At 41.7% G+C, this 12,236-nt stretch overlaps 1 protein-coding gene across 1 annotated transcript; it reads right to left on the bottom strand.

The window, feature by feature from the left end:
- Positions 1 to 6,571: 6,571 nt before the first annotated feature.
- Positions 6,572 to 9,753, bottom strand: RAG1 (recombination activating 1). Its single transcript, XM_028707283.2, has one exon. It carries the CDS (start codon positions 9,750 to 9,752, stop codon positions 6,609 to 6,611), a length of 3,144 nt encoding a protein of 1,047 aa, XP_028563116.2. The 5' UTR covers position 9,753; the 3' UTR covers positions 6,572 to 6,608.
- Positions 9,754 to 12,236: the final 2,483 nt, after the last annotated feature.

Genomic DNA, 12,236 nt, shown 5'->3' on the forward strand with positions numbered 1-12,236 from the left:
TTTTGTTTTTTTCAGCACAGAATAATAAGTTTGAGTGAAAGATGCCGCACATTAGATTTATTTGTAATTAAGTGGAACCATTCATACAAATTTGTGCGCAGAATGCTTTAATTCCAAAAATGCAAAATTGCTTTAATTTTGTATCTAATTTTGTATGAGGAAATGCTGTGATTACTTACAATCTTTGTAAATTAGAAATGTGGAGATTATTCAATGTCTTGTGGTGACATGTATTTTGGAAGTTGGCACTTCATTTTTATTGAATTTGTATTTTTTTTGGCAAGAATATCCTATGGTTTTTGTAAGAACAATAAATGCATTAAATTAAAACAAGAACAATGTGCTTGAGAACCAATACAATCATGCTTAGGATTTAACAGGTTTGACAACCGACACCAACATGGATAGGACTGAACACGCTATTAAGGCATCCAAAAAGCAGTGGCGTAGCGTGGGGGGTGCAGGGGGGGCCGGCCGCACCGGGCGCAACATCTGGGGTTAGGGCAAATCCACAGGTTAGGGGGCGCAAATCCACGGGTTAGGAGGTGCAAATTACTTGCCTTGCCCCGGGTGCTGACAACCCACGCTACGCCACTGCCAAAAAGGAATGCTTTAAAAGATGCTAGATCCTATACATGTTTACTCTGAAATCCCATTGCATTCAGTGGGGGCTTAGGTAAAGGTAAAGGTCCAATCGTGACTGACTCTGGGGTTGCGGTGCTCATCTCGCTTTATTGGCCGAGGGAGCTGGCGTACAGCTTCAGGGTCATGTGGCCAGCATGACCAAGCCACTTCTGACGAACCAGAGCAGCGCACGGAAACGCCATTTACCTTCCCGCCAGAGTGGTACCTATTTATCTACTTGCACTTTGATGTGCTTTCAAACTGCTAGGTTGGCAGGAGCAGGGTCCGAGCAATGGGAGCTCACCCCGTTGCGGGGATTCGAACCGCCGACCTTCTGATCAGCAAGTCCTAGGTTCTGTGGTTTAACCCACAGCGCCACCTGCGTCCCTTCAGTGGGGGCTTACTTGCTGCTTAATGTGTTTAGGATTGTAGTCACTGATACATGTGCATGGCTTGATATCAAAAGCACTGCTGATTACTCAAGACTGCCTGAGCTGATCCAAAACTCCCTCAGGGAACTCACTTCTGTGTAGGAGTTTACATGGAACTTGCAAGTAGTTTCCTTTTTATGCGTTTTTAATGTTTTCAGATATTTCAAATACATTTTTAATTTTTTAAAAATTGAACGGTTTTAGCACTTGGCCTTGGGCTCTTTTTGGAGGAAGGGCTGGATAAATAGTTAGTTAATGAATGAATGACTAAATGATAGAGTGCATGCAGCTTTCTGCAGTAATGGCAAAAGAGTTCGTTTGCTAGAGCTGATAGAGTGTTAGAATTTAGCAGGGATGCCTTTGCTTATCTCCCCACTCAGGTATGAAGTTCACTTGTTATTTCTCCATTTCATGTATCTCACAGGATTGTTGAGAGAACAAAATGGCACTATTCTTTTTGATGCACAACAATACTACAATTTTAAAGGCACACAGCATAGAAGGAAGGAAAAGGAGTCACAACCTTTTTTAAAAAAATAATAATCTTAGAATATTGAAGACAAAGCTTCAGTTTTCCTAAGAAAGGTTCTGATTCGAACCTGTCACAAAGCTGGTGGCCTCCAAAACACTCCAAGCCAAACCAGGCCAATTTCGGATCAACAAATTAAGATTCAATTTTCCTTCCCACTACTGAAAACACTGAGTGATATACAACTAAGTCATTATCAGAATAGACCCAACAGTTGTAATTAGCAGGCCTAACTTTGTCCACTGAGTTCAATGGACCTACTCTGAGAATTATGTAATTGGGCAGCACCTCTTTGACTGTGGCTTGCTGTGGTTTGAATTGTGTGGGGGTTCATGTGGGAGCAGGATAAATGTTATTGCTCTGAATCAGGTGCTAAAAGTGCCATCGCTTCCTTTCCATTCTGTTAATGTTGTTGAACATAATCCATTCCGGAAACCTGTTCAGCTTAAATGTTCAACAACCAAGGCATGGCTTCCAATTGGTTGCAAGAGCTTCCTGCACTCAAGCGGAAGCCGCATCGGATATTCAGCTTCTGAAAAACGTTGAAAAACTGGAGCATTTACTTCCGGGTTTTCAGTGTTGGGGAGCCGTAGCATTCAAAAATGGAGCCATTTGGGAGCCAAGGTTTGACTGTATTCCTTATCTCTCGCACCCTGCTGACTACAGTGTCAGGAGGACTATGGGAGAACTGGGGGTGATGGGTTTCCTGTTCTGCTCACACAGCCAACTCATGCTTGTGCAACAGAACTTCCCCCATATCTCCTCTCAGTCCCCTATGTACCCCAACAAAAGTTCCAAGGGGTTCAGAGACAGACAGACACACTGAGCAGATTTTGGTAAAGAGGAGAGGAAGTGGAAGTCCAGCTGTGTGAGTTGAACTCTGCTTGTCCAGCATTGGCTGAAACCCTAACTCTCCTTTTTGCCCCCTCTCCCAATAAGAACATAAGAAGAGTCTGCTGGATCAGGCCAATGGCACATTTAGTTCAGCATCCTGTTATTATATTGCTCCCCCTCCCCCAATGCCTGCGGAAAGCCTGCCAGCAGGACCTGGGCCCAAGAGCACTCTCCCTTGTGTGGTCCCCAGCAGCTGGTATTCAACAGCATTCTGCCTTCGAGAACCAGGGCAGAGCATCTCAAATACAATTTTGCAGTAAACCATAAGAAAGGGAAACGTTAAATATTTCTCAAAATATTTCTCAAAGAGTTTATTTTTAACAACAATTTTAACAATAACATAAAATGATCAGAACAAGAAATAATATTGCTTGATATAACCTTTGAAAGCATTTTACTGAAGTAACAGAAAGTGGTTCCCTGTTTCTAGCTTTTTGGATTTTACAGCCATTGTTTGACTACAGAATTGCAGTATTCTCTCTAAATCCTTAGAAAATGACAATCAAATAAATTGGGCATCCATATTTGCTTTAATTTTGGAATGATCATTAATGTCACAGTTTAGGACACATGGCTGAGTCCTGAGTTTAGAGCATTTGTAACTGGCTACCTCAAAATCAAGCACAAATCCTTTTCGTCTGAAGCAATAAGGTAAGCATAGAATATGGTGAAACAAGAGAAAGCAATGTCTGTTGGTAAACTGCCCAGCATGTCAGGTCCCAGCCACTAGCCTCCTGAACCAAACCCCAGTTAAATCAAAGTGGCATTGGTAGGATCCAGACAGCTAAATTAACACAATGAATTAATTGTTAGCTGAACTCCAAGTTTCATGGCTGGGGTTCAGACTGCCTGTTAAAACACCTTGCACAAGTCTTTCGACAATAAAACTACAGAAAATAATTGCCAAGAGCTGAGTTTCAATACAATTTAGCAAGAACGATTTAAAAGGGGGGGGGGACAGCTTCCCAACCAACAGAATGAGCATCTGAGGTATTTATATCAATTTAGAGTAGAAAGGAAATGTAATTTTGAAGAAGAGAAAGAATGTAAGTGCTTCCACTTATTTAAAGCTGCTTCAAAGCCCCCAAAAGCTTCACAATAAACCATTTGCCTAGCCGTGGGCCAACACTGCGCATCTCTTGGCAAATAACAAAAATCACTCTCATTCAGATACAAGGCTGTGCAGTTTGTCCTATTGTTTTTCTCTCTACACTTCACTAAAGGAATCAGTTGCTGGAGACTTCCTTTTGTCTAAATGAGTTCAAAGCCTCTCAACCAAACAGACACCTTTATTTAAATAATGCAGCAACAGAGACAAAGAGAACACAAGACTAATTTCAAGTTTGTACAGGAGAAAGACAACAAAACCAAACCAGCCTCAACTTTCCCCAATAGCTTGCGTGCACCAAGGAAATCAGATGTCAACCCCCTCCCCAAAGTGTCTGGGGGATTTAATAGTGTAACTTCCAGACTAATATCTCAAATGAGACTATTTGCAACAACCCACATGACTAAGGAATCATACAAAAAAGCAGGGTAAAATAAGGATAGATTTTGTGTGTGTGTGTTTTTTTTAAAGAGTAAAGGACCCCTAGATGGTTAAGTCCAGCCAAAGGCGACTATAGTGTACACAGCTCATCTCACTTCAGGCCAAGGGAGCCGGTGTTTGTCTACAGACAGTTTTCCAGGTCATGTGGCTAGCATGACTAAATTGCTACTGGTGCACAGAGGACTGTGACCAGTTCTAGAGCGCACTGAAATGCCATTTATGTTCCCACCACACTGATATGCTTGCACTGATATGCTTTTGAACTACTAGACTGGCAGAAGCTGGGACAGAGCAACAGGAGCTAAGTTCAGAATACTTGAATATCTCTAAGGCATATATAGATTGAGTTGAGTCATGTACAACCTTCTTCAAAAGAAGAAATCCTAACTCAGACTTTTTAGAATCAGTAGAGAAAATATTAAGTATGAGGTGGGCAGAGCCCAGCACCCTAATTTGCCCCCTTCAAGTCCCTGGTCATCTGATGAGCACAAAGAAGGCAATAGTCCCTCTGCTATTTGGAGCTGCATGGATCAGCTGTGTGCCTGCCCCTATGTGTGTATGTGTAGGAGAGAGAAGGTGTGAGACAATATGGGGTAGCTTTTTGCCACACGCAACACTGGCATGTAGGCAAAAACAAAACAAAAAAGCCCCAAAGCCCCCTCCTGCTGAAGTTTACATGTACCAGGTACTGCCAACAAACTGCAAAAAATGACAGAAATATATTGCTGAAGCAGATTTGGCATACAGTAGCAGATTACAAACCCTGCAATGTCAGTTTCCAGATAAAGTAGGAAGCAAACAAGCAGCAGCATGAATAGTTCAGAACTTCAGAGTTGTGCCAAAGGAAAGGTGCGGATTTTACTGAGCCTTCTGGACTTGTCTGTAAATAAAAATTTCACAGTGGGCAGTAAGATCCCTTTAAGCATCAGTTGAGTTTATTTATAATCAATCAAATTTATTAAGAGCCATCTACAGATGGTCCTAAAAGCAGACTCTTCGTCCATTGCAAGAGTCTCAGCAATGGGATGCTTGGGGAATTGTGTTCTTTGCAAAACTCTCGAACCTCACTTTCCAGACTACTGTTGGACCCAAATGCAGTTGTTGTTTTTTGAAGTTTGCACCTCTCCAATTTTGCAATATAGCTCTCAGCTCCAAAACTGTACCCAAAGCATAGAAAGATGCATATTTTCAAACAAATACATACTGCAAGAGAAATTACATATATAAGAATAACATTTGCTTATTACCAAAAACAATTTGCAATCTGTTAAAAAGCTAAAATATGTTAAGTAAAAATACAAAGGAAAACATTTCAGGTTTTTTTTTAAAAAAAATTGTAACGCTTAAGCAAACGTTTTTAAAAGAAACATAAGATTAGTTCAGATAACAGTAAAAGATAAAATCACTGCTATTGTATCAATAAAATTACTTGTCACAAAACTTGCTGGCAAAATATAAAAGAGACTGTCATAAAAAGCATATGCTGTAGTTATCTAAACAGCCTGGATAGGCATTATCCCAGTGTGCAAACAATTTTATAAATACTGTACTGATGCTAATAGATGAGCAACATTGCAGATGTGTAAATTAAACTAATCACAATCCAATAAGGTATTTAAAACAAAAACTTACATTGAAGCATGCTGAAATCATTAACAATAAATTCACTGGGACTTCTTGCAAACCTATAGAAGATGGTCGTTTATTTAGTGAGTGGTGTTAAGAACAGAAAGATGGGTATGCCTACCAACAACCTGCAACCCATTGTCTCCTTCTTGCCCTCTTCCCATGATCTCACTTGAGTCTGTGTGCATGCTGTGACATCATCACAATTCAAGTTTTTCCATCCTGCTCCAGTTCATTGGTCTTTGCTTATAGAGTCAAGGAAACTTGAAATGTGATGATTCCAAGTTTTTATTGGTGGTGTTCTTACAAGGACATAAACACGACTGATTTTCTCGGGATTGAAGCCAATAAGTTTTTACTTTATCCTATGTTGGCATAGCCTCAGATCTAAATATTAGCAACATTTAATGGATAATAAGGGCCAAATCCCTTCATGTTGCTATTAGAAACTAGAGGCCACTGGCCACTAATAAAGAAAACTCAAACTTTAAAATGAAATATTTATATTTTATCTATTAAATGAATGTGTATTCCACCCTTAAGATGGAGTCCCATGGTGGATAAAATATAGCTATAAAATGGGTTCCCAGGGAGGATAAAATATAGCTATGAAAACAAGCATTCTATTCTCTCTCTGCATTATAATGTTCATTTGATGTCTCCATAAACTTTTCTAAACTTCCACAACTTTGGCAAAAGTTACTACATGATAGAAAGAAATCAGAATAAGATTCCTAAAACCTTTCAACTTTCCTCTTACAAACTGGTCAGTAATTCACACCAGTCTACTAACACGCCTTATCATATTCTGGAATATGTTACCCAGGACAGCCCACCATAAAATGCCATCAAAGGCAGGACACTCTACCACTCATTGTAAACAGCAATGCTATTTCCAAGTCTGCCTGCACTAAAGGCAGTTCAGCTCCAGGACCAATGCAATTTTACCCTCCGCTTAGAATTCCATGGAATCAGTAATTTCTAATGAGTCTTCCAGTGTCATGAAATCTCCCATACTCTGCTCTGGATTTAACGTGAACCCCTGGCTTTTCAACATATTATGAGCATTCATGAACTTCTGCAAATGTTTTGAGGTGTACAGCCAATGGTGCTTCAAGACATCCTCCATTTCATAGCATTTTGATTGCCTGGCGTTCATTTTTCGAAAGCGCCTGAATAGCTTGTTCCCAGATTCATTGCCCTCACTTGCCCAAGCACCAATGGAGCCATCTCTTTCGATAATTTCAGGAACATGAGCAAGCGTTTTATGAAAGTAATTTGTGATCCTTCCCTCATATCTGTAACTGAATTTTGTGGACAGCAACTCTGCGAAACGTTGAGAGTGGAAGCTGTACTGGCAAACAAGTTCTGGGCATTCCTTGGTGGGACATGAGGACCGCCATACTGGCTTCATCTTAAGGTAAAGGTCCATGAGTTCTCTAAGGGCTTCCTGTCTCTCGTCACACTTTATTAATTCACATACTGCTTCCACAGTCTCTTTGGTCATGAGCTTTCTTGCAAAATTCCCATTCATCCTTGTCATGGGCTTTAAGTTCATTTTCTTTCGAAGGAGCTTATCAAGAGTTGATTGCCACCTCTTTCTCTCTTCTTTGGATGCGTCCGGGTTTTTGTATACTTCGCCAATCTCAAACTGGAATATTTTGTAAAACTCAGCTGCGTTGCCAATGTCACAGTGCAATGCATCTATCGAAGGAACCGTCTCAATAAAAGGCTTGGCAGAAACACCCTTCACTCTGTCACGTAGTTCTTCAACAGTCTCGTGGAAAGGGTTTGACCTCCACACCTCATATCGCTCTAGGTTTTCAGTATGACTTCTCGTTATGGAATGGAGGATCAAGTTCTGAGATGCTTCCTGGCGTGTTGTATCACAAAGTGTGCAAATGTAAGTCGAGCCAGAGGCTTCAAGGCCCTCTACTTCACGGACAAGCTTTTCATCATATCCAGTGCCCCGAAAGACAAATTTGAACATTCTGGGGATCCCAGCCATATCAAGTATCAATACACTATTTTTCATGGCCTCTCTTTCTGCCACAAGAGGGCTCAGTATGGCTGTGAGTGTCTCATGATCTGATTCGTCAGCCAGCATGAGACACAAAGGTTTGCAACACAGTTCTGAATTGGGTTTGCTTTCTTCAAAGATATTGGAGCTTCCCTTATCATGAGCTACTGTGATGCTCATGAGTGTGAAAGAGAACCGAACTGCTTTCTCGGGGACCGGTGGGCCACAGCCATGCTTTTCACTGACATCTCCCATTCCATCACAGGACTCTTTAATCACCACAGTGAAAGGGCCTTTCAAATAGTCATCCAAGTCCTTAGTTTTCAGTCCTTCCATGATGTCTTCTTCCATATCCATCAGGGCAGAAACCAAAGCTGCATCATATCGAAATCTCTTGGCAATTGTGTCCACTGGGTAGTCATCAACCAAACGCTGTATGCCTGACAGCCCATCAATAATGCCTACTTCTGTGTTACTGGAGACATTTTTCAAGGGTGGCTTCCACTCAAATGGATGGTAACCTGGGAGGAGAGACTTTTCAGCAGTTCGGAGGGCATGCAATGGCTGAAATATCTGCCTTCCTGTTATTGCTTTTACAGTTCTGTACATTTTATGGTATTGGCTACAGCTGAGAAAGGTGTTGACCCGAATTGCCAAGCAAACAGCTGGGTGAAGGCCTGATCCCTTTCCTTGCATCATAGCTTCCAACTCATCAGCGTGTCTATGTTCATTTCTCGCTCTCAGAGCCAGTAGGAACAAAGTTAGACACACAGACTTTACATCTCCCCCTTCTTCTTTGTCAGCAAAAGCTTTCACTTGAAGCTTGAGTTCTCTTAGGCGGTGCTTTTGTGCTCTCCGGGTCAATGAAAGTAAGTGTTGTCTTGGCCGCCCACCTTTGTTTACATACACATAGCCCTCTTTGTCTTCTACCTCTTTGTGGATGGAAAGATGGTGGCAGTATTTTCCCAGGAGGACCTCCTCATGACACCCTTTCACTGGACATCTCACAGCCAAACTGTTGAGGATACTCAAGAAGGATTTAACAGGGCTCACCAGATCTGTCGGAAAGCAAGGATAGCGACAGGCTGGGCAATAACTTCCCATCACTTTGAGGCATTTAAGGATGCAGACTCTGCAGAATAAGTGCCGACATGTCGTTTCTACTGGATCAGCCAAGATATGCTCACAGATCTGGCAAGAGATCGATTTTACAAAGTCCACAGGATAATCTACAGCAAGGATCTTGGTACTGAGGTGTATCTTGTTGCAGTTGGCAATCTTTTTCATTAAAGCCTTGTGGTTCACTCGTTTCGTATTCCTTACGCGCCTTATTTTTCTAGCACGTCCAGCTGCGATCCTGAGCTTTTTGCTCATGTGTGGATTCAGGGCTTGCTTCTTTCTTTTGACCCCACGGAAGGCAGTGCCACACACCTCGCAGCTTGGGGAATGGGGATGCCATTCCATGGTGCCATTCCTTGGGAAATACTCTTCACATGGAGAATTGCTGAATTTCCTTTGAACAACATTCCAGCAGTTGTGGCAAAAATTAGTAGGATGGATTGTGTCAATGTCACCTCTCACGTCTATCTTGAAAACCTTAGCAAGAAGATCTGGCCAGGATGTGGCCCTTTTCTCCTTCTTTCTTAGAAGGGCTTGCATCTCATCATCCACTGGCCCATGAACTGGGTGGCTTCGCTTGTAAGGGTCAGTCTTAAATGAGCCTCCACAGATGCGACAGAGGTGCTGCAGTTTGGTTTGGTGAGTTTCAATCTCCCTTTGGTTCACAGGAAAGGCATTTTTATCTCTTGCCTGCTCAGTGCTGTTGACTTCTGTGACTGTTTCAGAAGGTTCTTGTGACACTGAAGTAATCACATCAGCCTGCTCCTCGGTGACATTGTCCAGAGAGGCTGCCTCTTTTCCTTTATCACTGTGAGCCAGGTGACCATCTTCAGGAAGCGGTTTGCTAACTGATCTCACTTTGAACAGCTTGAATTTCCATTCGGAAAACTTCATAGAGGGCGGCTGGAGCTGCTCCGACACAAAGCACAAGTTCATGCTTGGTGGTGGCAGCATCTCCATGCTGGCGGATGTTGACTTCCTATGATGAGGGAAAGAGAAAGAGAAAAAGAAGAGGGTTAGGAATTCCAGTGCACCAAAGTGAATGCTATGATGAAAAACAAATGAGGGGGGGGGGAAATGCTAATATATCCCATATTCCTAAAAAGGCCAATGCACATTATTTGATTGCTAACAAAATGACAATGAAATATTTAATTTACTTATAAAGAAGCCCAGGGAAGCAAACAGAAAAATGTTTGTACACAACAATTCAATTCAATCTAAAAAACAAATTAAAACAACTTAAAACTTACAATCATTTGGAGCATCCAACAACATTTAAAAGCAATTGCATACCCTCACAGTTATTAATGCCATGCCAATTCAGTTGTGACCATGTACATAGACTGGTAGCCAAGTCTTGAATATGTATATTCAGTCCAATGTGTTAAATGAGGCTTGTTATTATGAGCCTGTGCATAGGATTGAAGCCACTCAGCACACTCCTATGCACATTTTCTCAGGAGTTAAGTCCTGCTGTATTTAACGTGTGCATCCTCATGCAACTCTGCCCAGGGCTGAAGCCTGAATGCTTCAGAATTTGGTCCTACTTCAGAGATTCTCACATACATCAGTAGCCTGCACCCAGGGTGCATCCAGTAAACAGATCACAAATATTAAAAGTTTTCATCGTTATTTGAAAGAAAGGAAAGGATTTCCCTAGATTCAGTCCCCTGCCCACATGCTCAACTTAAAAATGCATGGAATTTATACTTACAACCCTACACTAGTAATGCTCTTATGAGCAACATGCTTTACTTTAAACCTATTGGATTTGGGAAAAGGTTGCTTCAGACAGTACATCTGTTTTCCATGTAGAGAAGTTACAACCTTTGATTAGCGTTGTGCATTCTGTCTATATTCAATGAAAAGAAAGCCACCAGCAGCTCTGAGGACTATGTGCTGCCGATCCTATGTCTACAGAGAGTTGCCAGATTGAAGGGAAAATGTTGTGGCACCTTAGAGACTAACTTGAACTTTTATAGCTGCCAGACTACTTCATCAAGGTATGTAGTCTGCATACGGATACACCAGAGAATATCCCAATTTAGCAGGATGTACGTTAGAAGACCAGCTTCTTTGTTAAAAACAAAAAGAAAAACCAGAGTGACAGAATGCAAAGGAGACAGCTGTGCAGAAGGAGAAAATTTTGGCAAGTACAAGTTTGTCATGTACATATGAGGGAAGAGGAATCTGCTGCAATTCACATTTCTGCAGAACTATTAAAGGAACGGGGGCAGGTTCTCTGCCCTGTAGGGCCGAATAGTCTAATATATAGACCCATATAACCCAGATTATGTTGTGTCCCACAGAGTGCTGTCCTAGAGGTGTGTAGAGTCGCCAGCTTTGGAACTGGCCCCTTTAAAATTACTTTTTGATTCATAGCTATTAGCAGGTGACATCGACTCTGTCGGCCTGAAATCAGCATGCGATGTGGGAACCAGAATTACATTTATTAGCCAAACACAAACTACATGCATGGACTACTCTCTGTGCTCAATGTGGGCATATTTTGCCTCTCTCCACAGATTTGTTCCTGCAGGCCTGTGTGCACAAGGAGCTATCAACATATAATAATAGTTGGAGGGCAGAACCAGTGGGCGTTATCCTAACCCCTGTCCCTGAGATATTGTACTTAGTCTCAGCACCTTAGCAGAGGCCTAACATTTACCTGCTGGTTTCTGCATAAAACATTGCTATTAAATGCACACGTGCAAATCGGCTGGTGATCTTAAGCACAATGTCTTAGAAAAAACAAGTAATAAAACCCTGAAGTCTATGCCTTTTGTTACAGAAGACAAACAAGCACAATATATAAGGCACTGGAGTGTCCACGTCTTTCCAAGACAAAACATTCTAAGCATAATGAATTTGTTAGTCACAATGTAGAAACTTAAGCCTCTTTTTTCTCTGAATAATCTCACTGCTATTAAGACTGTACAGTCCAATCCTGTACATAATGCTTACTCATATCAAGCCTCACTGAGTTCAGTGGGATAAGCATGCATAGAGCAACAGAGTTCAGAGAAGCTTTCCCCAGTGCTTGTGTATATGTTGACTGCACCCTTGGGTCACAATCCTCATACTACTTAATCCAGAATTTCTACTCAGTCATGAAGCTCACTAGGTGACCTTGGGCCAGTCACCATCTCTCAGCGTAACCTCCCTCACAGGGTTGTTGTGAGGATGAAATGAAGAGAAGGAGAAGCAGGTACACCACTTTGAGATCCTTGGAAGATGAAGGTGGCATATAAGTGTAATAATAATAATACAGTGGTACCTCGGGTTAAGAACTTAATTAGTTCTGGAGGTCTGTTCTTAACCTGAAACTGTTCTTAACCTGAAGCACCACTTTAGCTTAATGGGGCCTCCCGCTGCCGCCGGAACACGAGTTCTGTTCTCATCCTGAAGCAAAGTTCTTAACCTGAGGTAATATTTCTGGGT

This window comes from Podarcis muralis, chromosome 1 (assembly GCF_964188315.1).
Source record: "Podarcis muralis chromosome 1, rPodMur119.hap1.1, whole genome shotgun sequence".
Classification (NCBI taxonomy): domain Eukaryota; kingdom Metazoa; phylum Chordata; class Lepidosauria; order Squamata; family Lacertidae; genus Podarcis; species Podarcis muralis.

Bases quoted from the DNA above. Each gene is read 5' to 3' on its own strand.
- RAG1 (XM_028707283.2), bottom strand. From the start codon at position 9,752: ATGGAGATGCTGCCACCACCAAGCATGAACTTGTGCTTTGTGTCGGAG.